Here is a 25805-nt window from a genome sequence, read left to right as displayed (position 1 = left end):
ACAGTGGTCTCCACCACTCTGTGCCTTCTCAGCGTTACCTCCCACCTGGCCCCTTCAGAGGCCACCCGACGTCCTTCGCGCCTGTGTGGTCTCCACCTGCCCCAGGCGTGGAAGGTCCAGACAGGCAGGATTTGGGCCTGAACTTGTTCACTGTTTCATCCCTGGTCCCTAGAACCATGCCTGGCCTGTGGCCAGCATACATGAGATACACGTGGGCCTCTGAATGAATGGATGGTGGGGTGGTGTAGTCAACTTGGACGGCTCATGTAGAGGAACCGCAGGGCCATGCCTGGCACTCGGCAGGCATCGAGGAAGGCTCCATGCGCCTGGCACTCACCTCCCAGGAGCCTGTAGGCCACGCTGACGTTGGGGCAGAGGAACTGCACGGGCAGCAGGCGGAACTGGTGGAAGGTGCCAGGGGGCCTGTTCTCCCGGATGCGGAAGGACAGGCCTGACTCAGGGAAGCAGAGCTCCGGGGCTTGAGGGCGCCGCAAGCCGGGAAGGAGGCGTTGATGATGGAGAAGTACACTCGGGCACAGCCTGGCCACTGGCACTCGCCCTCACGAAGGGATGTGGGTGACAGGAAGACCCGCAGGTAGATGGTAAGCAGCGGGAAGCCGCCGTCTGCAGAGACAAGTCAGGCCCCGCCAGGGTGTCAGCCACACCCGCCCAGCTGGGACCTGAATGGGGAGAGGGCAGGAGCTCGGGGCTGGCGCAAAGCCTAGTCCTCACCAAGGCTAGCAGGGCTCTGCTGGGAACCCCGCCCTGCCCCCTACCTCCTGCTTGCCCCCTACGGCCCTGGACTTGGGATCTGGCAGCCTCAGGGCCCTATGGCTCTGCTCCCTCATCCTGGGGGGTGCCTCACAGGTCCATCTCTCTGATTATTCCAAGTCTCAGTTCAAATACCCTTCCTCAGAGAGGTGCGCTGAACCCTGGGTCTAAGATGGAGTGCTTCCCCAAGGCAGGCTCTTGGCACCTCAGGTGACCTCCCTTCCCTCCCTCACCCACTACCCCAACCACTTTCTTTCTTTTCTCACTTTTAAAAACACTACAGGGGTGGAATTGGGTGGGAGGGGGGAGAGAGGTTCAAGAGGGAGGGGACATATGTATACCTATGGCTGATTCATTGTGATGTATGGCAGAAGCCAACACAATACTGTAATTATCCCTCAATTAAAAATAAATAAAACACTTATTCTATTCTATTTTTGCCAGTGTTGCTGCTTGTGGGATCTTAGTTCCCTGACCAGGGACTGAACCCAAGACCTCAACAATGAAACCTCAGAGTCCTAACCACGGGACCCCCAGGGAATTCCATGCCACCCCTGCAGAGACACAGACTTCCCCAGCACCTAGAGAGGGGATTTCTGGCAAATTCCATCATGGAGGCACCATAGCAACCCCCGTCCAACCCATCTGGATCTCAGCTGGGGCGGGGGCTCTTCCTGGGCCTTCTATCTTAGCTCTAGGTAAGTGTCCCCCCGCTACATCTACTCCTCCCATATTCATCAGTTCTCTGCTTCTTATTAGCCTGTCCTCTGTTGCTCCAGTCCCCTGCTGTGGTTAATAATTCTCCGTATAAACTTTCTCTGTTCTAATTACTGTGATTTCTCTCCTGACTAGAGCTGGCAGGTGCATGAGGCTGCTCTCCAATCACAAACAGAACAGGCCTCCTATGAAACTCAGACCCTTGGCAAATTTCACTCTGGCAGTACTGTTCACAGCAGAGTGTCTGCCTCTCAGCACTCACAGGAGCTCAGAGCTGGCGTGAGGGTCCAGGGAGGCCATGTCTATAGAGCAAGAGGTGGGGTTGTGATCACCATTTGGTGCCACAAGGCAGAACTCTGCTCCACAAACAACCTCCTCCCAGTACCAGGGTCACACGTGGCCTTCACTCCAGCTTGGACCCCTGCTCTGAGAAGCCGTCCAGGCCTTCCTCCTGCTCCACTTTCCTCCCCGGCACCAGGCCCCAGTCCTCACCAGGTGCCAAGAGCAGCCTGCTGTTGATGGTAAGGTGGGCTTTCCATGCAAACAGCTGCTTCTCCACCAAGTTCCAGATCATCCACTAAATCAAGATCTTGGGATGTCTCTAGCCTTTCTTAACTCTTCTCTCACAACCCCACATCTCTGTTAATCCAACTGGAAGACATTTGGAGCCAGCATGGAGAGAGCCCCTCAAGTCCTCCACATAAGTTCTCCAAAATCCCAACAGCCTCAGGAGGCCTGAGGGTCATCAGTGGTCCTCAAGCTCATCCTGGCTCCCTCACGGGCTGGACAAAGAGGACAGGCCAGCCCCATCTCACTTGCTCCACTCTTACACAGCAGGAGTCGTAGGAGCTGTGTGATGGGCTCTAAGGAAGGACCAGGTGAGGGCGGGGCGGGGTGGGTAATGAGGCATGTGGGGGTGGGGTCAGGGCCGCCCCCTTACTGAGGATGTTGAGCTTCTCCCAGGAGCTGTGGTCCAGGCTCTGGTTAAGGTAGAGAAGCCCCGTGTCCTCCTGGATGCGGACCCAGTTGTTCTCGTGCAGCCGCGTGTGGTAGGCGCTGTAGAGGTGCTGGCCCAGGCGGAAGCTGGGCATCTCCTCTGGCACGTCCTGCAGGGCATGGACATAGAGCAGGGGCGTGCCGGCTGGCTGGTCCACGTATAGCTTCTCCCAGTAAGCGTCCCTGGAGAAGTAGAGTCCCAGCGGGGCTGTGGGAGGCAGGGAAACACGTGAGGGAAGGAGGGACTGAGGGACGACCACGGTGCAGAGCCCAGCAGCCCTCCCAGGCAGATCACCTTTCCCAGCGGCCTAACTTCACATTTTAGTAATAGCTTCCTTGTGGGCCAAAAAAGAAAACTTCACTAATTTAAAATTCTGATCTAAGTAGGTCTTTCTCATCTGTATTCCTAAGAACATCAACACACAGTTATCTGTATAGCTAAACACTAGCTGCAAATACACTGCTTTAAAACAGAAAGAGGAGGAAGTGAGGAAGCATAAACAGTTGCAATATCATCCTCGATTACCTGAGATAGATAAGCATGTAAACCACTCGGCTTTCACCCAAGCTTCTGAGCAAATCACCTGGAGCCAGAGTTTTGAAGTGTACAAGACGCTGCCAGAAAAGCAGAGCAGGCAGGGAAGATGAACTAGAGCACTTTATAAGTAACAACATTCGTGCATGCTAAGTCGCTTCAGTCGTGTCCAACTCTTTGTAACCCTATGCACTATAGCCCTCCACTCTCCTCTGTCCTTGGAATCCTCCAGACAAGAATACTGGAGTGGGTTGCCATGCCCTCCTCTAAGAGATCTTACTGACTCAAGGATTGAACCTGCATCACTTACACCTCCTGCATTGGCAGGTGGGTTCTTTACCACTAGTTCCACCTGGGAAGCCCCTGTAAGTAACAAAATCTTCATCTAAAGTCAAACATGCTCCTACCATAGTACCGAAAAATTCCACTCCATTTATCTGAGAAAAATGAAAACATATGTCCGTCAAGTGACTTGTTCACAAATGCTGGGGTTATTCACAGAGCCAAGAACTGGGAAGAACCCAGATGTGTTCCAGCAGGTTATCAGATAACAAACCCCAGTCCATCACACCATGGAACCCTATGCAGTTAGGATGGGGCACAAACTATTGATACACACGACAGCCTGGACACATCTAATAGACATCCTGCCAAGTGGAAGCAGAAGCACAAAAGAATCACATGGCACCGTTCCAGACTGATTTTAGGTGACAGAAATCAAACTGGGTACCAGCTGGGGGTAGGGGAGGTAATAGACTGGAAAAGCAGGGGGCATATTCTGGGAAACATACATGTTTCATATTCTGATGGGGTGTGGGTCACACAGGGACATCCATTTGTCAACAACATACAGCCAAGATTTGTGCATTTCAACGTATGTAAATGTGGCCTAAATTTATCACTGAGAGGCTATGGGTAGAGCTGTAAATGCCATGAGGAAGAGGGATGCTGACCATGGCCACGCTGGGTGAACCAATGGGGCACTCATCCTACTACTCTCTTGACTTGGTGTATGTTCAACATTTTGCATCATAAACAGTTATTTTTAAATAGTAAGAAGTTTTAAAAAGATGGATAAATGGGCAGGTGATGCTTTAAAAAAAAACTGAAAACCTGCCAATATTCTCTACAAAGCATAAAAAAATACTAACACACAAAGCAAACATGAGAAACATTGTACTTGTGTGTAAGCGATTTCTCTTTTCAATCAATTTGTTTCCACCTACATTCTGCTTCTCTTGCAGCCACCAAGGTGAGTGGTTGGTCCGCTCCACACCAGTGGAAAACACCCTGGGGCTGCCTGGGTCCTTGAAGACACACTTGTGTGTGGGAAACAATCAAGAGCCAACTGGAGTCAGGTGAGGAGAACTGGTGAAGACCTTTTGGATCCCAAAGTGGTGAAACAGAAGAAAACTGGAAGGTTGCCAGCACTGTGCCAGGCTTCCCAAGGATGACTTCAAAGGCAACCCGGCTGGGAATGCCAACTTGAAGTGTGCATTGATTGGGTCCCACCCACCCAGTGTGGGTGCTGCCCTGCCAAACAGGCTGGACCACGGAGCCAGCAGGAGAGGGAGGGAACAGGAAGAGAAACAGAGGGAGAGAGAGGGAAGGAGGGAAAAGACAAATGGGGCTAAGGACAAAGGTAAGTAAGGCGGAGAGGATGGAGGGGAGAGATGCTCTGGCCAGTAGTCAAAGGCTACTGCACACCCGGCACTAAAGACAGAGATGGAAGGAGGGGGCTGCAGGTACGGAGCTGACTTATTAGACCTTCGGAAAACTGCTCCCTAGGAGTGCTGTCCCTGGAGTGGGACCCAGAATCACTGGGTCTCTGCAGGTGAGGTACTGGGAAGGGCAGCTGAACTCCAAGGAGCTGGCCCTGTGCCCAAGTCAGGCTCTGCGTGTGACCTTCCTGCCCTGCCACCTCTTGGGGGAAGGGATCCACCCAGAGCATCATGCTGCCTGCCATCCAAGGCGGTGGCAGCTCCAGGAGCCCTAGGAAGAAGTCACTCTGGGGAACTCTGAGGAGGGAGCACTGAGACCTGACTTCCCTTGCCGGGGGTCTCACTGGTAGAGACCACGACAGGAGCCACCCACACATGGCTGGATGCCACCCTCCTGTCCCACAGCCTCCCAACTGGCCACGAGGACATGGGCTGCCTCTCAGATACACTCAGAGTGTTCATTTCTTTGGGATTTAGTAGCCAACCCTAGCAGGGATGGCTGGCAGCTTAGAGAACTGTGTCAGCCCCAAATGGCCTCAAGACTGGCCTTGATGCTTCTGTGAAAAGGCAGCCAATGGCACTAGCTCGGAGCAGGCCTTTTGCAAGCTGGGCAGAGTGACAGGCCACAGCTGACAGATCCTCCTGCACAGCTAGGATGCACTCCACTGGCTCACGCTTCCTGAGAAGTACACAGTTCGGGGTCCCAAAGAGGACCCTACAGCACTGCTCATCACTGCTCTTGTGACAAAGGCAGGAGGGTCTCTGTGGTGTTTCCTCAGCCAACGAGAGGGAAGGGGCAGCTGCTCCCCACCTGTAGTGCACTGAAGCCCCACTGCACTGCCTGGCAGAGTAATAAACCTGGGTCTGCACTCCTCACAGAAATCAGAAGGGCTCCGAGCCCACGGTGGCCCCCTGTCCTGCCCCAGTAAGGCCGGGTCTGGGAAGGCAGATTCAAAGTGGGGGTCAACACCAGACACAGCCCTGCTGCCCCAAAACAAGTGCCTGATTCATAAGCAGCAGCCCAGCTTCCTTTCCCTCCAACACTCCATGAAGGTTGCAAGTCAAAGAGTCTAGGGGGAGCTCTGGGGTGGGCTGTGGGGGGCTGGGGAAGGAGCGCAGAAGCTGATGCTCACAGCCCTGCGGACAGCAAGAGGAGTGGCTTGCTTTTCCCTCCACTGCCACCTTCTCCAGAGGACCTGGCCCACCGCATTCACCCACCCCGCCTCTCAAAGGTGCAGAGTGGGGTGAGCACGGCCAGGTGGACTCACACAGCATGAGGCCAGGCCCCGTGGCACATGGTGACCCTGCATTTTCTTCGCAGCCCCAGATGGAGCTGCTGATGGGATCACTGCTTTGCAAACAAGACACCTGGGCAGGACAGAAAGAAAGTTGTTTGTATGCTCGAGGGCACATGTGCAGCCAGCCAGGGGATTGGGATTTGGAGGGCTGTCTTTCCAGCAGCATAGCCCTCACCGGCCTGCTCAACCCCATGTCACATGGTCCAGAACCCACGGTTACTGTGCCCACCCTCCACCCCCACCCCAAGTCCTGAGCAGTGACCGCAAGTCAGGGACGCTGGCCTGCAGTAGAAAGCAGCCCCGGAGGGTGCACCATCTTTTGGGAAGGTTGACTTTCTGGCCACAAAGAGAATGAGAGATTTCCCAGTGGCTTGACAGGGTGGTGACCTGGTGGCAGTCCAGGCTTGTGACACCATGCTGGATGGGAAGGGGGCTCTGTGCTGCCAGCCTCCTTCTCATCCTGGCAGAAAGGTGAGCGCCAACCACTAGCGATCTGAGATGCTGCCTTCAGGGCCCCAACCCCAGAGCTGCAGGAGACTCAGTTGGTGGGGAGGGGGGAAGCCCAGGGTGGGTGTGGGTGGGTCCCCCAGATGGCACACAGCCAAGGGCAGCCTGTGTCTGCCAGCCTGCCTGGCCACCAGCTCTCCTTGGTGTGCCAGAGCTCTCTGTGGAGAAGTGAGGTCTGCATTCTGGTCTCCGGAGTACTGTCTAGGATGGTGTGGGACGCCTGCACCCACATCAGCAGAATATCGCGACTTTTGCCTTCTTATTCTCTCAGGATATAATCGCTGTGGCCTTGGTCAGCTGTGCAAGAACTGGCAGCCCTAGGAGCCACCCATGGGGGGTAGGGCTTGCAGATCGGTCTTCTAAGTGGGGGCGAGATGCTCACTCCACCTACCAGGTAGTGAGGAGCAGATCCAGAATAGGGCTCCTCCCCTGGGGCCCCCTTGAGCACATGTACATTCAATGGTCCAGGGGCTGGGAGGTGCCTTGAGCTCCAGGGAGCCCCCACCTCCGAGCTGGTCCAGTCACCACCACACAGACTTCACGTGCAGGATGAGAGCACTACCTGCTCTCATCTCTGAGCCAGGTCCTACAGGATCCATGTGGGGCCTGGTCTGTTGCTGCCAAAAGTGATTTGTGGGTTGGGCGATGATTGTGAACAGAAACAGTCTTAAATGCACTTAAAACGCTTCCCAGGTGGTCCCTACTCAGGGCATGGCCGCCTTAATGCTCCTCCTTGTCACAGACACGTTTAGATGGAAAAACACGTGGTCCAAGGTAGGGAACGAGGGTGTGGGTGCAGGGCTGGCCTCAGGGGGGTGTAGCCTGGGGAGACCACAGTTCCCCATACTTGGTTTAATGCTCTCCTGTCATTGTCCTAAAATAATTCATAATTCTAGAACAATCTGCATTCTATGGTGGGCCCTACAGATGATGGGGCCAACCCCAGAGGGTGAAGGAGAAGAGCCCAGAAAGGGCCATCAGAGGTGTCCAGTTTCCTGGGGCTGTGCAGCCTTTGTAAAGTTCTAGCCTCCTCTGGGCCTCATTTTCTCTGACTGTGAACAAGAGAAGGGCAGGCTGGGGAGAGGAGGAGCTGGTATAGGCCTCACCTTTGCACAGGTACACGCGGTATGAAGTTCACACTTCTGATTTATAATCACTGGGCAAACCTCTTCACTGCCCCATTAAATAGGTAAGAACATGGAGGCTGGGAGGTGAGAAGACTTCCCATGGTCAAACAGCTGGAGGGTGGGCATCTTGGGGTTTGGACGATGACTAACAAAGCGGCGATGGGACTCAGGAGCAAGGCAGATGCTGGCCCCACCAGGAAGCCCCAGGCCCTGCCAGCTGACCACCCCTCCCTGCTGGCACTGTTTTGCCAGGAAGGGCTTTTTGACCAACCTCTGATGAGAGTCTCCCCTGGAACTTGGGGCAGGTCGACACAGCAGGACTTGTAAAACCTGCCCCACCCACACCTTCCACCCCGAATGCTGCTGGGTGACAGGGTCCTCCCCCAACACCTAGTCCCACGTTTCTGCCTCGACAGGTGTTGCCAGCACCATGTGGGGTTCTGGCCCCTCAAGTTGCCCTGGCATCACACCAGAGGGTGAGGAGCTGGGCTTTGCTCTCACAGGAGTGGGGATGGGTCCCACACTGCTCATGACATACCTGCCAAAGGCCCTGGTTGCTGCTCGCATTTGCAGAGACCCCAGGCCCCCTTCATGGCCTGTGTGTGTATATGCATGAATGTGTATGCACAGGTATGCAGCAGATGGAAACAGAGACAGGCACGTGGGCCCAAGGCCCCATATCCTCCCACCCTGCCCCACCCCTGCAGGAGAAGATGTGCAACTAACACTCAGTGGGGACAGCAGGCAGTCCTGTTCCAAGGAGGGCCTCCTCCAGCATCTTTACAAGCAGAGCCACCAGGCATGGATAGTCTCATTTGGCACACGCAGTCACCAGCATTTTTGTATCCTGGAAAGGCAGTCTTCAATGCTCCACACCTGGCTGGATGTGTCATTTACTCACATTTGTATGCAGAGAGAAGCAGGCCCAAGTCTCTACTTCACTTTCACTCATTCAACTGTCCACAAGCTCAGCCCTGTGTGAACACTCACACATGAACACTGGTCATACTCGTACACATTCTCAGACCCACACAGAAGCTGTGAGTGCCCTCCTGTGCGGTGGAGGACCACGCAGGTGGACGAGGGTTTCTGGTTGTCATCCCTCACTTCTGCAGCACATTGTGGGGACATCCTGCATGCTCTGCCTCAGTCCATGCCAAATGCACGCAGCCCCTTGGCTCCAACGTAGCCCACGCCCTTGCCCCGCGATCACCTCCCATAGCCCCCAGATGCACCCATCACCAGCCTTTGTGCACCAGCCTCAGCTCCCCCGTGTACTGGAGGGTCACCTCCCGCTGGCCCCCGAGGCTGCAGACCAGTCCTGGCCCCTGCAACCCAGCCAACTTCTCAATATGCAGTGAGCTGTGACCCCACTCTGGGGAGGGAGCCCCTTCCCCAAGCTCCTGCCCTCTGCCTCAGGGTGGCCCACAGCTCTCTTACACTCATCACTGCCGATCAACTCTTATGTTAACCTCCTCTGGTCCAGTCGCTGTGTGGGTGTCTCTGGATTGGACCCAGACTGATACATACATCTCTCTTACACTTAGCATGTCACATGCACATTCTCTCACACTGTTGCAGACCCACCCCCACCTCCCCCATCTTCTTGCTCATTTAGTGAGACATACCGAGCCTACCCAGCCCTAACTGCAGGCTCACCTCACCAGTGCCCCCTGGTCAGCCCTGGCCATGAGAGGCCATGCACAACTCCCCTGAGGTTCCTTTGACCTCCTTGCTACCCTCGACCGAGGATGTGCTGCCAGTCTGACCATACCAACCCAGATCCAGGCAGGTGCTTCCTAACTGGGCACCCTTGACTAGAGTGAGTGGCAGTCACCGTGGTCATCCCACACGAGGCCCCAGACAACCAATGTCCTAGGACTGCAATGTAAAAGCCAGAATTTGGGGCTCTCAAGAAAAAAACACATGGCAAGATGGTCTGATCTAAGAACTGAGTGGGGTGATAATAGTGCCCACATGTGTGTGCAAGGCAGTACCTTCCCGCAGAATCCACTCACCAGGCAGCCCTGCTCCTGCCTGTGACGAGCACCAGATCCTGCAGATGACAGCTTTATTATGGCCCAGCACAATCTCCTTAACAGACGGTGGTTTCCTAATGCCATCACTTCTGCAGGAACAGGAAGCAGACCTCATGGACTCCTCCCCAGGGGCTGCCCCTCTCCCTGAGGGCCAGCTGTCCCTGTGGAGGGTCCCCCTAGCCCCACCGCCCAGACAGCAACTTTTGGCACCATTATCCTCTCCTCGTCCACCCCATGCCCCTCCTCTCATATCCTGTTCACATTTTCTCTTTATTCTAGTTGAATATTTGACATGTACAAGCAGTATATTTTGCAGAACATTTATGTCAAAATAGTGTTCTGCAACAGACACTCATGAACCTGTGGCCAACTTAACTGGACGTTTAGCAACAGTGCTGCCCCTCCCACACGCCCCTTCCACCTCATACACTCACAGAAACATGAATCTGGGTCTTTGTTTCCCTTGCCCCTCTTTTTAAAACACTTTTACCTTATTCTTGAAAGGCACTTCTGCTGGGCAGAGAATTCTGTGTGTGTGAGTGCTCAGTCATGTCCAACTCTTTTGTGACCCCATGGACTGTAGCCTGCCAGGCTCCTCTGTCCATGGAATTTTCCAGGCAAGAATATCTGGAGGGAGTTGCCATTTTCTCCTCCAGGGGATTTTCCTGACCCAGGGATTGAATCTGCATCTCCTGCATTGGCAAGCAGACCCTTTATCAACTGCGCCAACTGGGAAGCCCACTTGGGAAGCCCTGAGACTTCTACAGGACAGTTATTCTGTCCTTCAAAAGCGTGATTCTGCTGTCCTGCTTCTGAGAGCTCTGTACTCGTTCTAATGATTCCCTTCTTGGTTCTCTCTTCTCTCTGGTTGCTTCAGGACCTCCTGTGTTTGGTGCTTTCCTATTTCATTCTGATGAGCCAGCCTGCTCACCCCCATGTGGGTTTCCTCCGTCTCAGCTTATCTTCTAGGTGTTCTCTCCAGAGCGTCCTTAAGCAAATGGCAGCCAGTCCCACAGCTCGAATGGCTGCCTCTGGGCCAAGGAATGCCACGTTCACCAGCTCTGACCTCCACCCAAGTACCAGAGACATCCGTACCAACTCGCTCCATCCTCTCCCTCATCTCAGTTCAGCTTAGAGGACCACCTAGCCTCCCTGAGCCCACTCTTTTTTTTTTTTGGCTGTACTGGATCTTAGTTGTGGCATGCAAGATTTAAGTTCCTGGACCAGGACTGAAGCCAGGCCCCCTGCTTTGGGAGCACAGAGTCTTAGTCACTGGACCACCAGGGAAGTCCCTCCTTGAGACCACTCTTGACCCCATAGGCCACTTGCCCCAGAGCAGCCAGGGTCAGTCAGATCATGTGACAATCTATCTGAAACAACAAACTAGTGAGTGAAACAACAAATGAATCCAGGAAGGAACAAACTAATACATAAATGGTTTTAAGCACAGAGTGGCAGGGGGAAGGTGGGCGGGAGGTTAACAGCTGGGCACATTTGGAAAACAGTGAGACTTTGGGATAGGAGACGGGGCAGGGTATCAGAGAGATGGGTGATATCACCTTGGTCAAGACCCCCTGGCTTGGTCTGACAGGCACAGGGAGCCACAGGTGGGTGGCCAGTGGCAGGATGAGTGCAATGGAGCCTCACGGATGCCCCTCCCCACCCCATGAGGCTCACGTGGGGCACACAGCACCCTCTAGTGCACGACCTGCCTGGGTGAGGCCAGAGTTGGCATTGAGCAAAGAAACCCTGAGGACACCTAAGAACAAAATCACTGACCACGGCTCAGGAAATGATGGCCTGGTAACTGAGGAACACTGCCAACTGGGAGACATTAGGCAGAATGACACACACATGCACACACACACATGTGCACTCTCAGGCAGGGTCACCCTGTAGGATGCTCCACACACCCCACGATCTCCATTTTTTGTCCCAGATGGAGGCTGGTTTTGCAAGGGATTGTAATGTAATTTTGGCTTTTTAGGAAAAAAGCACAGGTCAGGAGAACCAGTGCCTATGAGCGCAGAGAGGGCCCTGCAGGCCAGCCCCACTTTGGCCATAAATGGGGCTGATGGTATGCTCAGTACCTCCTGTGTGTGGCCATAAAACCATCACCACCATCACCACCATTACCCAACCACAATCACCACCCCCAGCTACACCATTACCACTACCATGATCACCACTCTCCCCACAAGCACCATCACCTTCACCCCCCTCACCTACACAGCATCACCACCACCATCACTAACTTCACCTGAACTCCAGCCCCCCACTATATTATCATCCCCACACCCTAACCACTACTGACACCATCACCACCCTCCCCACAACCATCACCTCACACCTTCACCCACCAGCTTCACCACTACTGCTGACCATGCCTACACCATCACCACCCACCATCACTCCACCCTCCAACCATCGCCACCATCATCACTCTGCTAGGCATCCAGAGGCTTCCAAATGAAGCAGCTTTGCCAGGTTTGACCCACATAAGATGTGGGAAGAAAGCTGGACTGGAAAGACCCACAAAGCCAGCCCGGGCCTGTCCTGTTCACTGCTGCATTCCCAGAACCTTGCCTGATGCCTGGCACAGAGCAGGCGAGAAGGGAAGGCCTGGGTGGCCCTTTGAGAGCCAGCCACCTCTGTTCACGGGTCCTGGGCTCAGCTTAGATGTCACAAGCCAGTGCCTCCTTGCAGGGAATATGACAGCTTGCCCCAGTCCTCATGCTGGGAACTGAAGCCTCTCTACAAAATCATCAAGAAAACTCTGGCCTGTGCAGGTGTACCCAAAGCTGGACAGCTAAGTGCATACATGGGTGGTGAATACAAGCCAGGGCTAGCTACTTTACTTGGTGCCCAGTGAGGACACTAGTCACCATGAGAGCAGCCTCAATTCCAGTCTTAAATTCCCTCTTCCCAAATGCAGCCAGGAGCCCTCAGTGGACAGCCTGTGTGCCACTGTGGCCACAAGGCTGAGTGGCCTTCCTGGCCCGGACTGGGCACACAACAAAGGCCAGCTGGCACAAAGGCCTGGCACACAAGGAGGAGTGAGCAGCCACCCTGGCACACCCTGGATGCCCGGGGCTCTCCATGCTCCTGAGGATTCTGTCTAGCGCCGAGCCCAGGCACCTGCCTGCCTGTCTGGTCAGGGGCTTCACACATAGCCCAGCTCTGCAGACCTTCCCTCCATCATCCCTTCAGACTGAGCCTCATCATGTGGTCCACAGTGGGCAGGGCAGGCGATCACATGCAGGGGTACTGTGTCTCCCCACACACCTGTCTGTGTGGGCCCTGCCTGGACAGGGTGGCTGGTGGCCTGGAGAGAGGAGGAGAGACCTGAGGACCAGGCCTTGCCTCAGAGGCACCACAGACCTGTACGTACAGGTACCTTCCTCCACACGTGAAAAGCTCTGACTTGCCCACCTTACCCGAGCTCTTACTGTAGACCTCAGTCTCCCCGCCTGTTTCCCAATTCTGAGAAGGAGAATTCACTTCTTGCTCTCAGAATGGAACTGTAACCAGGCCTAGGTCTCCTGACAACCCCCTCCTCTGCCGTGCCATCTACGTAGTCCTCTGCTGATGGGCAGGAAGGGGTCAGGGTGTGGCTGAAGTTTGGGGTAGTGAGGTGTGCAGACGAGATCTGCAGCCCAGCTGCATGGAGCCAGCAGCCCAAATTCCTCCCTTGTGCCCAGGCCCCAACCTTCTGCTCCCAGAGGCCTGAGGGCCAGGCTGCACCCAGCAGGCACCCGTGGCCACCACCCACGTCCCCACCCGCCCAGACCAGCTGCAACAGCCTCGCTCAGATGATGGACACTCATGCCCAAATGTGATTTCCCAGCTGCTGCTGAGTTAATCACCAGCCTCACTAGCAGTTCCTTCTGGCTTCTATGCAAAGGAAACTGCCAATTAGGTTACAATTAATTTCTTTACCCAGGGCAAAGCCTGACTGGAAAAAGACTGGCCACCCAAGTGGCCTGATGATGACTGTTCTGCAGGTCACCAGGCTCCCTTGGCTCTGGGGTTCCTGCGCTCTGTGGCCCCAGCCAACGGCAGGTGTGTCAGCCCCGGCCTGGTCAGGTCAGCCCTGGCGACCGGTCAGGACATCCCAGGCTTTGACTCTGGTGCTGCTGCCCAGCAACTGTCCCCCTCACACCCAGCAGGGCACTATGACTCAGATCTCAACAAATCTGTCACCTCGTTGGACCTCCTTGAACAGCCATGGTCCTGCCCCTTTCTGCCCCTCCCCCCAGCACCGGTTTCGCCCAGCCCAGGTTTACCATTAACCAGCAAGGGCTTCCCCAAAGGTTCATCAGGTAAAGAATCTGCCTGCGATGCAGGAGACACAGGTTCGATCCTTGGCTCGGGAAGATCCCCTGGAGGAGGAAATGGCAACCCACTCCAGTATTCTTGCCTGGAGAATCCCATGGACAGAGGAGCCTGATGGGCTACAGTCTATGGCGTTGCAAAGAGTTGGATTTGACTAAGCACGAGTGAGACTTCTTTATTGGGTTGGCCAAAAAGGTCGTTTGAGTTTTTAAAGCACGATATTACAAAAAAACCCAAACTAACTTTTTGGCAAGTAAATGCATTCTTCCTGAGAAGCTTTGTTCCAAATGCTTCACGTGCATCACCCTACTAATGGACAGGACAACTGCCAGAGGTAAGGACAACTTCTGGTTCCTGTCTTAGAGCAAGGAAACCAAGGCAGAGAGAGGCTACCTTGCCCAAGGCTGTACAGAGTGAGTGAGCCAGGACTTAAGGGTTCTACTCTTAGGTATGCGTGGCCACCAGGCTCCTCTGCTCGGTGACGGCTGTGCACACACATGTGGAAAAGCCAGGGCACCATGACCTGGGACTCCAGGCCACCCATCCACCTGCTTGCTGACCAGGTGGAAAATGCAACCTAAATAATCCTCCATAGTCTTCTTCAGCCTCCTCAAAAATGCAGGTGCCCTTAAAAGTCTCCTCGTGGAAATTTGCTCTTTCATATCTCACTGAAACAGAGCAAAAGCCCAGGAAGACGTGACCAGGGGGGAGTTTGCTCAGCCAGCGCTGTCCAACAGGGATGGACATGGTCAAGGCTGCTGAGTGTGCAGGTACCTGGGGATGCTAGGGGCCTGATGTGCCCATGCCCCCTGGACACAGGACTGAGCCTTGAGGGGTCCTTTTCTTTGCCGCTGTTAGATCCTACTATTCGATACCTGGGTCGGGAAGATCCCCTGGAGGAGGAAGTGGCAACCCACGCCAGTACTCTTGCCTGGAGAATCCCATGGACAGAGGAGCCTGGAGGGCTAGAGTCCCTGTGGTTGCAAAGAGTAGGATACAACTGAGCATGTGTGCGTGCACACGTGCACATGCATGCACGTACACACACACATTTCACCTTCAGAAGTGAGTCTAGATACAAAGGAGAGATTTAAGCATGACTCGTGAAAGCAGAGAGACAAGTGCAGAGCCAGGCCCCGGCCACGCTCCTTCTCTGTCTTGCTGCATGGCCCGCTCAGTGCTCAGCCTCCCTGCGTCTGTTCCCAGCTGTGAACAGGGACAGGGACCCTCCCTGGAAGGACTGCTGGGACCAAGCGCCTACTGGTGGGAGCCAGAGCCACTTCTCCTCTTTTCTCCCTCTCTTTTTTTTTTTTTTTTTGCAAAGAACATGTGGTTTATTAAAGAGAGCTTGTCGTCAGCAGCATTTATTCAACGAACAAAACAAATGAAAAAATAAAAGCAGACTAACATTCTGACCATTGGAGTGAGACTGACTGAATTCATTCAGCCCAGTGTCCAGAGTCCCAGGGGCAGCTTCCCAAGGAGGAAGCCTTGGAGTCTCGGGGTCTCTTGGCACCTCCCTTGAGAGTCTTGCGGGGGGTGGGGGCGTGGAAATTGCCAAGGGCAAGCCTTCCCATTGGAGGAGCTCAGTCTAACCTGGGTATGGTCCCTGTGCTCTTTTGACCTTCATCACAAAGTCAAGGAGAGGACACTGGACCCAGGTCTGCCACTGAGGCAAATCAGATGCAGTGATGCAGGATGGTCCCAGGAAAGAGGAGGGCAGAGGGACAGGCGAGAGGGAATGCACTGGGGTCCTGGTCAGTGTCTGCTGGGTCACAGCTGCGGCCCCAGTCTCGGGCTGTGAAGGGATCACGCAGGGGCTGACCACCAGCAGACGAGTTCTGGTACAAGGGTGACCCAGGCTGCTGGGAGGATGTGTGTTTTTGCCTCATACTGGTGTGGTGTCTTTACACACTAGTTCTCCCTTACACCCAGTTCTACTACAGAGCTCAGAGCTCCCCCAGCCAGGACCTCCTGGAAAACCAGGAAGGTCCCAGAGGCAGGGAGAGAGGATGCTGACTGACTCTGGAAGGTCAGGAAGACCATGTCTCCAACCTGCTTCCTCCTTTCCAGCCTTACCCTTCATTTCCAAACCAAGCACTTGTCAACCTGCAATAAATAACCAGGAGTCTGAATAAAGAGCAAAAATCTCCAAGATACTGTGTGGGAAGAGGAAGAAAAAGGGAAGCATACAAAGTCCCAGAAGCATCCACAGGACAGCCTGGCAAGGAGCCGCCTTCTCCCTGACTCCTGAATGAGACCTCCCTGGGCCCACAAAGGCTTCCTGATAACCCCCCAGTCAAGATCTTCCCACCCTGAGCAGGGTCCCAGCACTCATGCAGCTTCTGGGTGCGAGGGGTGGGGCACACTGCTTTGGTACATTCTGCTGTCCCAGGAAAACAGCTTCAAGGAACTGGCAGTACGACATCACACAGCTGCAATTACGGTAATCAACTTACGCCAGATCTGCCTGGTTATTTTTAGAGTCTGGATTGAGGCGAAGAGTTGACTCGTTGGAAAAGACCCTGATGCTGGGAGAGATTGGGGTCAGGAGGAGAAGGGGATGACAGAGGATGAGATGTCTGGATGGCATCACTGACAAGATGGGCATGAGTTTGAGTAAACTCCGGGAGTTGGTGATGGACAGGGAGGCCTGGTGTGCTGCGATTCATGGGGTCACAAAGAGTCGGACATGACTGAGCGACTGAACTGAACTGAACCAAAGACAGGGCAGCCCTGGGTTCTTCTATTGCTCAGTCCTGCCTTGTCAAGCGGGCTGAGTAGGTCACTGGTCCCCAGAACTTTGCATCTTCCTCCCCAGCCCCAGATCTTCTACAGAATGGTCCTTGGGCACTGGCATCTCACTTACAAGAAGGGACACCATTGCTTCTGGGACATTTGAGCTCAATGTGGCTTTAGGGTGTCTTCTGAGACTATCCTTAGGGTCCCAGTGGGGTCACAATGACTCAACCCCACAGAAGGACACTGGATGAAGCCATGTCCTCTTCAAAAGGGACCTGGGGTTCGGACACTGAAATGTTTCTGGCCAAAAACTGCTTCTTGGCAACACCTGGTGGAAATTTGATAAAGCAAAGTAAACTCAACAACAAAAGAAGGTCCACCCAATTAAAACAGGGGCAAAATAGTTGCTTCTCCAAAAAAGATACAAATGGCCCAGAAGCACTAGAAAAGATTCTCAGCATCACTGATAATTAAGAAAAAGCAAATCAAAACCATAGATGAGGACACTGTTTGTATCCAAGAAGATGGATACAATTTAAAAATATAAATAGAAAGTAACCTGTTGGTGAGGATGTGGTAAAACTAGAACTCTCACACACAGCTGGTAAAATTGTACAATGTTTCAGTTGTTATCAGAAAATAGCTTGGCAGTTCCTCAAAACAGAGAAGTTGAAATTAACATACGACCCAGCAATTCTACTCCAAAGTAAATACCTAAGAGAACTGAAAACAGGGATTCAAACAGATACTCACACAAAAATATCCACAGCAGCATTATTCACAAAAGTCAAAAGATGTAAACAACCCAAATGTCCCCCCGACATGAATGAATAAATAAATGTGATACATGTTGCATTGGCCCGAAAGTTCATAAACCCAAACAAACTTCCTGGCCAACCCAATACATGCAATGTAATATTACTCACCCTTAAAAAGGAATGAAATACCAATACATGCTACAACACGGATATACCTCCAACCAAGTAAAAGGAGCTGGATACAAATGAAAGGTCAATTTACTCTAAATATCCAAAATAGACAAGTCCATAGAGACAGGTGCAGAGTGGCAGTTACCAGGGGCTAGTGTGGGGGGACTAGGCGCACTGCCTAATGGGTATGGGGTTTCCTTTGGGGGATTAACAATAATGTTCTGGAATTACACAGGGGTGATGAATATGCAATGCTGTGAATGTGCTAAATCCCACTCAACTGTTCACTCTAATTTTGTGTTGTTAATTTCATACCTCAAAAGAAGTGAATTTTAATTGTTTACCACCCTGTTCTTCCCCCCATCTCCGCAGGAGAGACCACCCTGGAAGATGCAAGGGCACAAGTCCAGAGCGGACCCCAGGAGCCTGCACAGGTGCCCCAGTGTGCATCCCACCAAACCACCATGCTCTCCTCTGCACACCGGCTTCTCTCACAGAGAAAAGGACCCTGTGATGGGGTTCCAGCCTGTGGAAATGGGCAAAGAGCCCAGGGCCCTACAAACCCGGCTCCTCAGAGCTCTGGGCCCCTCTTGTGCACACAGTCAGGTGTGGAGTGGCTGCCAAGGGCAGGGAGCGGGGATCAGGAGACAAATGAACAGTGTTGAGACGTTGAGACTGGGGGTTCCTGTCACCCCCAAGTTCACAGTCTTTCCTGCTCACATAGGTACAGGGGATAGGAGGCTGCAGAAGAAGATTCAAGAGGGTCCCAGGGGAGACTTCTCAAGGCTCTGTGGAGGCACATGTGTGATCTCCTGTAAAGATCCCCTGCAGGTGCCAATCTGATGAGGAGGCTCAACCCAGTGACAAAGCATGTGCTCACAGCACAGAGTACACGGTCACCTTGCACCCATGTCATGGCCAAGAGGTGGCGGAATGGAGCCCTGATTCCATCCTTTCTCCTTCCCAGAAAGAAAAAAAAAAGAGCAGCAGATGCGCCACGGGCAATGCTGGAAGGGCAGGATAGGGGAGGAGGGAAGGAGAAAGCACACTCTGAACCAGCCCCCCAGCTTCTGGGTCTTTCGCTGTTTCACCGTATCTGTGTCTTTGACTGTTTCAGGGGCAGAAAAACTTAAGAAACTCCATAAACTCCTTCCCTCCACTCGGACTCTCACCACCACGCTGTGCACCCCAGATCGCCCCCCACCCCCACACCTGTCTCACTCTCAGGTTCTGGCACACAGAACATATATCTTCCCAAGCATTTTCCAGGCTGTTAGTTAAAGCTTAGGAACTTATAGTTTTTCTTTTCCTTTTTTTGTTAATTAAAGCTTAGGACTTATATGTTTTCTTTCCCCCTTTTGCTAAGACCAAGAACCACTGGAGTTTTCTGGCAATCCCATAGGCAGCAATGGGGGACTAGAACCAGTTCTGATGTCCATCGTCTCACCAGGGAGGTTCTGATTGTTTCAGAAGCAGAATCGTTTCTTCAATCACAGGGCAGTCAGAGCTGGTACTCAGGACACAGCTTGGAGCTCTGCCTCTCTCTCCCAGCCACCCTGCCCCTTAGATACTTCTCTGGAGCCCAGGGCCCTGTGGAACCCAGACAGTAGCTCCCAGGTCAGAAAAGTGAAGGCTTAAGATGGGGATAAAGTAAAGTCCCAGTACCTGAATCTGGGGGCGGTGGGCTGGGGCCCCCAGGACCTGGGTCGGGTCCCAGAACTGAGCCCTGCCCGCCACAGAGGCCCCCAGTCCCACTAGGTATCCTTGATGTCACGGACAGCCTGCATCGGCCGGACCAACAGGTGGGCACACACCTGTCCAGGTGCACAGGTGACCTTTCTACAGTGGTGCCTTAGCTGCTTTACTCTGTGGAGCCGCTCACCAGGCAAAAGCAAACAGAGGTGTTTGCTCAGGGCTGGCCACCTGCTCTCCTTGAGGGCCCTGGTGGTGCCTGAACTGCCTTCCCCAAGCTCCTGCTGGCGTCATCACCCCCACAACCACGCTTTCTAGGGGGCGTCAGTTCTACCTCCCTGCTCTCTCTCGCCCCACCCTACCTTGCCCAGGGTCTTGCAGTGGACAGCTGATAGGGCCACTGGCTTTCAGGCTCCAGCCTCAGGGACAGGTGCCAGGGGCTCCCACAGTTACCCAGCTGTGAGGCCAGAGCTTGATGGAAGCCCAGGTCTCGTCTGGTCCAGAGCTTGGGAAGGCGGATGGTGGGAGGATTGGGAGGTGAAGCCAGGCAGGAAGTGGGCCCCGTCCACAGGGGCTCCCAGGGCTTCAGCCCAAAGAGGACAATACCCTCAGGTCCTCTCAGGTATGGCGGAGCTCTGTCTTGGGAGCCACAGCCTCCCTTGAGCATGGGAACACAGGGGTCGGGGAGGGTGACCTGGGCTGCCAGTCCGCTGCTCTGGGGTAGGGAGGGAAAGCCGTGTGGGCTCTGGAGGCCTGAGTCTTCATACCCCTTCAGGCCCCTCTGAGACCACCCAGGTCATGGCCCTGGGTGATCTCTCTGAGTCACACCAACCCCCCAGCCTTCCAGGAGCTGAAGCACGCCCACCCATAAGCATAGCACTCTGCCCTTGAAGACCCAGGGGAAGCAAGTGAGAAGGAAGGAGGGAGGGAGGGAGGGAGGGGGATGTCCTCCACCGCCATCACACCCTGTGGCCCAAGCCCAGAAGGGCCCCTTTCCTGCCTGGCAGCCCACCATCCCCGCTTCCACCCTGCCCCATAGCCTGCCTTCTGCCACGCACTTCCATTTGATATCACACACACACATTTGAGATAAATGACAGCTTGGCGCTTCCTTTACTGCCCATTTCTCCTATATGGAGACAGCTCTGAGGTCAAAGTCACCTTCTGCATTCTCCCCGGGTGCACCCCTAGTCCTGGAGAAGCTGCCTGGGTGGCAGGTGGTCCCTCGGAGCGTGTATGTGGGCTGCTCACCAGTAGTGTTATTGTTACTATTAAGTCACTCTCTCAGAAAAACAATTGCAGAAATCAGGAGGAAGAAGAGAAAGAAATGAAGAGGAGAAGATGAGGGACTGGAGCCTGAACACAACCCCCACAGGAGGAAGTGTCCTCCCCCACATCCACAGGAAGGGGGTGGGTCTCCAGAGTGGAGACTAGCCACTTCTTCAGGATAGAAGGAAGCAATACCGTTGTTGGGGGGCACTTCTCCAGCTCTGCCTCTTTCCTGGGGAGCCCAGCGGGCACTTTCTTCTCCCAGAATGTCCTGGAATCCAGGTAAGGAGACACAGTCACACCCATGTGCCCTGAAGCCCAGCCCCTGCCCCCCCCCACTCCTCAGCACAGTGGCTTCTGTCAGGTTCTAGGTCCCCAGGCAGAGGCGGGTGCAAGGGTCACACTCTCAGCCTACACCACTAGCACGCCCCCTCCCCTGGGGCCAGTTATGACAGGATCCCACCTGGAGGCAGTTCCTGGACCTGTAGGACTCCCAGACATCAGCTGAGAATCAGCCCGAGTCCTGGGGGCTCCTGACTCAGGTGTTGGGGAGCATGGCAGCACACTTCCGTCCCAGACCCAGGCCAGGCTGTCCCTCGGGCCCCTGGAGCACCCCACCAGAGGGTGACCAGTGGGTGAGCAGACTCAGGGCGACCTTCCCCACGCCCACCCCCGGACTCCTCCTGAGCCCTGTTGCAGGCCCCCACCACCGCTGGCCCAGAGGAGGGGCTTGCTGAAAACCAGAGGACCAGGGCCACAGAGTCATGAAGTCCTCTTCACGGGCTCAGGTACACGGGCTGTGGGAGCCTCAGTTTTCTTACCTGTGAAATGGGAATACAAAGCCACATCCCTCAGGGTTTCGGGAGGATAAAGTGAGTAGCAGACAGGCGGTGCTGAGCACAGGATCAGCATGCCGTGGGCCCCCTGGGGTGGCCGTTGCTGGCATCACCTTATCCAGTTAAGACCAATGGGCAGAGGACACCTCTTTTGGGTCACAGGGGGAGAAGCCCTCAGGCAAGGCAGCAGTTTCCTGCCCCCCCACCCCGCTTCTGCTTGGCACCCCATACTCCAGGTCCCATAATTTTTAATTTGTTTTCTCCTCCCCTGGCTAAAAGGCCATTAGCACCCCATTAGGTAAAAGAATCCCATTTTCTTCACACCACCAAGGAAACAGTGATTTACTTAGCCATCCTTAATGCAATTCTGCAGAATAAAGGCAATTTTGCAATGGTCTCAATAAACTTCCCCATTTGCTCTCTGCTCACAGACCCCACTCTTAGGAGCCTACCAGCTGACCCAGCCCCTTGCTCCCTCAGAAGGCTGGACTCTGCTAGGGCCCAGGACAGTCAGTGTGGGGCGCAGGCAGCTCCCAGAGGCCAGAAGGGCTTTAGGGGGACCCAGGTGAGCCTGGTGAAGCACACCACCACTCGTCCCTGGCCAGAGAGGGAAGGAGCAGAAAGAGAAACAAAGAGGTCAGCAGAGCAGTCTTCCTGGCTGAGGGGCTGCACTGGCACCCGCTGGTCCAGCAGAAGTGGTCCAACTGCAGATGGGCAGGGCCCGCAGCCTGGAGAGAGGCTGTAAGTCATGGCCCATACTGGGAGTGAGAGGCCCCAGGGGCGTGCAGGCACAGGGGGCAGGTCTCTCCTTGTGGGCAGAGGTGCTGAGCAAAACGGGACCCCAGAAGCCAGGCCAGGAAGATGGCAGGTGCGAGGCCTCGTGAGGAAGAGCAGGGGGTCAGGGAGAAGGTGCTGGGTGAGCAGTCAGCCTGAGACATTCAGGGAGAGCCCTGGAAGCTGGGAATCAGTCTCTTCATCCATGCCACGGGGACATCTGTACCTGCACTGGAGCAGTAAAACGCCACACACTCTTCTGAGAACAACTTCTAGATGGGTCCAGGATGCCCCAGGTGGACAGGCTGTGCCCCCTGAGTGTGAATAGGGAGGAGCAGGTGTCCCTGTGTATACACGCAGGGGTCGCAATGTGTGGGAGTAGCAGGGAGGGGGGCTGGGTTTCCCAGACAAGGGTGTAGTGTGAGGGGCCGAGCATGGGTGTGAGTGTGTCCACAGGCCTCATGATCACATATCCTTGAGAAAGGGCAGTGGTGTCTCGGTGATCACCAAGAGTGAGCATGAGAGTGAGTGTGTGTGTGTGTGTGTGTGTGTGTGAGCATGTGAGTGTGTGCCCATGTGTGCCCTCACACAGATACCAGAGTGTGGGTGAGGAGTACTGCCCTACTCTGGGAGTCTGTGTCTGGGATGGCGCCTTTTTCTGAAGGCGTGTGCATTCTTACACAATGACAGTATGTACACATGGAGAGGGGCACACACTAGGGGTCTGGTGATGTCCTATGACCTTGGTCTGAGCACCCCTGAGCCCTCTAGCCCATCCCTGCCAGCCCTGAGGCAGTGCTTTCCTTCCCTAACACTGGGGTCCAGGCCACTGCCGCTCCATCTGGTTGTCTCCCTACCCAGCCTCTCATCAGTCATCCAGCACAGAAGAGAGCTTCCGGTCTGGGGGAGGTAGGTCTAGGCCAGCAGGGAGGGCTTTCATCCCCTAGAGACCCAGCCCATACCCCAGGTAACAGGCACGGCCACTGAAGGGCTGCATCCACAAGGGGGCGCCCCGAGGCCGGGCTACTCCCAGCCTGGGTGAGTCCCAGAGCAGTGGCCCCCGCTCACTTGCGGCAGTCTGGAGCACCACACCGAGAGGGCTCCAGAACTGCCACTCTGAGTAGTGTGCCCGCAGGCCTCTCCAAACGCCCAGCTGTCTCCTCCTGAGTACCGCGGGGCCACCTCTCCACTCTCAGTGTCGTCAATCAGTTTCTTACTCATCCTGTTGGAAGAGTGGGTGGGGCAGGAGACCTGCTTTCCCTGGATTGGAGGGCCTTTCTCCCACCACCCAACTCCTTGAGTCCAGGCTGTGAAAAAGCCACTTGCATTCCTACCAAGTGTCACAGGTCCATGCTGGTGGCCCCGCTCCCAGTCCAGTCCTCCTAGCCTCAGCTGGACACCTTGGCTAAGCACAGGAGAGGCATGGGAAGTCCTCTGCTAGGTTCTGAGGCTGCCCAGTCCACCCTGGCTTCGGCCTCTCACCTGATCACCCGCCCATTACTACAAAGTTGCAACACAGAGTTACAAGAGATCTTCTGAACGCCTTGTCTGTGTTTACTTCTGCCCTGTTTTCAACCTTCTGTTTCCGCCTCACAGCACCCTGACCCCAGACTCCCAATGCTTCCCCCATTCTTCCCGGGGGCATGGGAAGGATTTCTCCCCTGCCTTTCCTGTGATGGGCTGGGGGCCCATCCTAGTGTAAGTATCTGACTCTTGAGTTTAGGATCCAGTCATACAAATGAAACCTTGGGCAGGCCTGTGAACCCACCGTCAGTGCAGGACCCAGGGCCAGAAGCAGGGAACCACTCACTGCCTCTTGTATTCCTAAAGGCTGAAGGGAAAGGTGGGGAAGGGTGGCGGGGGCTACTCTCAGAGGGAAATTTAGTACATACATATAAGTATTTAAGAAAAAGAAATCGGGGACAATTTTAGAGAAACTAAAATTCGTGGCCACGGGGGGGGGGGGGGGGGGGGGGGGGCGGTAAGGAGCAGATTCCACAGCCTTGGGATTCATTCATCTGTCGAGAGTTTTGGAGGTGGGGGCAGTGACCAGCCTTTGCAAAGCCACTTCGAATCCTCCCAGCACCGATGCTGACGACACACAGCCCTACTCCACTCCAGGATGGTAAAAGCGCTTGGTGCATGTTGGCCCCGAACCATCAAATGGTGCCAAAGGCCGCGCCTTCAGGTACCCCTGCGGGGCAGCAACAGGAGACTCTAAAGACGCAGGTGGGACTGGAGCCAGGGCTGGCGGCGCTGGGCCAGCCCGAGCGGGCCCTCGAGGGCAGCCTCCCTAGAAACCACAGGCTTGGGGGATTTTTAAGAAGTAGGGTGGCAAAAACTCACAAGGAAAAGCAACCGTTTTAAAAAGAGCAGATCTCCTCCGGTCTCACCCCAGAGAGGATATCAGAGCCGGAGGAGAAACGCACCGACGTGGAGTGTGACAAGGAAACCAAGATGGAGCAATCGTTTACAGAAACACAACTCCTCCTGCCCCAGTGGCAGGCTTTTCAGGGCTACCTTACCCGTCGTCCCCCACCTGCACCGAAACACCAACAAGATCCGCTCGGTTCGCCCCAGACGCCGCTGTGGCGCGAGGCGCGACCAGGCAGGCAAGCGCGGCTGCGACTCGGGCCCTGGGCACAGGCGCCCGGCCCGTGTCCCGCTCCGGCCCGAGACCCGCCCAGCCTGGGGCCCGAGGCGCGCTGCCCGCCACACCACCCGACTCCCAATGGAGCCCAAGCGGCCAGTAACTGCGTGGCCCGCTGCCCGCCGCGAACAGAAAGGAGTTTTAGAACGCGTCCACTCCACCGCGCGGCTCCAACTTCGCCCCGACCGCCGCGGGCACCAGTCCCCGACAGAACTCACCTTCGCCGAGCAGGGGCAGCAGCAGAAGCAGGAACCGCAGCCCCACGGCGCTGGCCGTCGCCTTCGCCATCGCCGATGCACGCTGCGGCTGCGGCGAGAGGGACGCTTCCTTGGGCTGGGGGGCTCAGCAGCGGGGTGCGGCGCTCAGCACCGCCCGTCCTGGAGCGGAGGACGCAGTGAACACTGCGGGCACCGAGCGTTGGGGCGCGGGCTCCAGGGCACTCTCCGCAGCTGTGCTCGGGGCTCGGAGCACATGACTGAGGAGGGGAGGGCGCGGGCTGCGCACGAGGCGAGAGCAGGGGCGGGGCAGGGCAGTGAGGGCGGCGTGGGGGGGGGGGCGGGGTGGCGGGGGGGCGGGGCCAGGGTGCGGAAGTAAAGGCGGGGCGCCGGGTACCTCCCCAGGCGATCCCTGGTGCGGTTACCCCGGAGCGAGGGTATGGAGACCAGAGCCGGACGCGGGGTGCAGGCCGGGCAGGGCACGAGTAGGGGCGAGGTGCGGGACCCGGCTACCGGCCTGGCAGCCGCGGCCCCAAGCCGCGCACCTCCGCACGCACAGTCACTCTTCCTCAGCCTGTGCGCCCTCTCGCTGTCTCTGCGCTTCGACCTTCCCTGCCGCCCAGAGAGGGCAGGGAAACCAGGCGGGGATGCG

General features: G+C 55.4%; 1 protein-coding gene across 1 annotated transcript in view; it reads right to left on the bottom strand.

Annotated features, from left to right (window-relative positions):
- LOC122691278 (proto-oncogene tyrosine-protein kinase receptor Ret-like) overlaps nt 1-25347 on the bottom strand; it is a 52974-nt gene extending 27627 nt beyond the window's left edge. The window contains 4 exon segments of the mRNA XM_043897922.1: nt 338-475; nt 478-624; nt 2429-2692; nt 25157-25347. Coding sequence (XP_043753857.1) covers nt 338-475; nt 478-624; nt 2429-2692; nt 25157-25226 — 619 coding nt within the window. The 5' untranslated portion in view covers nt 25227-25347.
- Between the last annotated feature and the right edge of the window lie 458 nt (nt 25348-25805).

Source organism: Cervus elaphus, unplaced genomic scaffold (assembly GCF_910594005.1).
Source record: "Cervus elaphus unplaced genomic scaffold, mCerEla1.1, whole genome shotgun sequence".
In the NCBI taxonomy this organism is placed as follows: Eukaryota; Metazoa; Chordata; class Mammalia; order Artiodactyla; family Cervidae; genus Cervus; species Cervus elaphus.
This window is presented reverse-complemented; position numbering and strand designations above follow the sequence as displayed.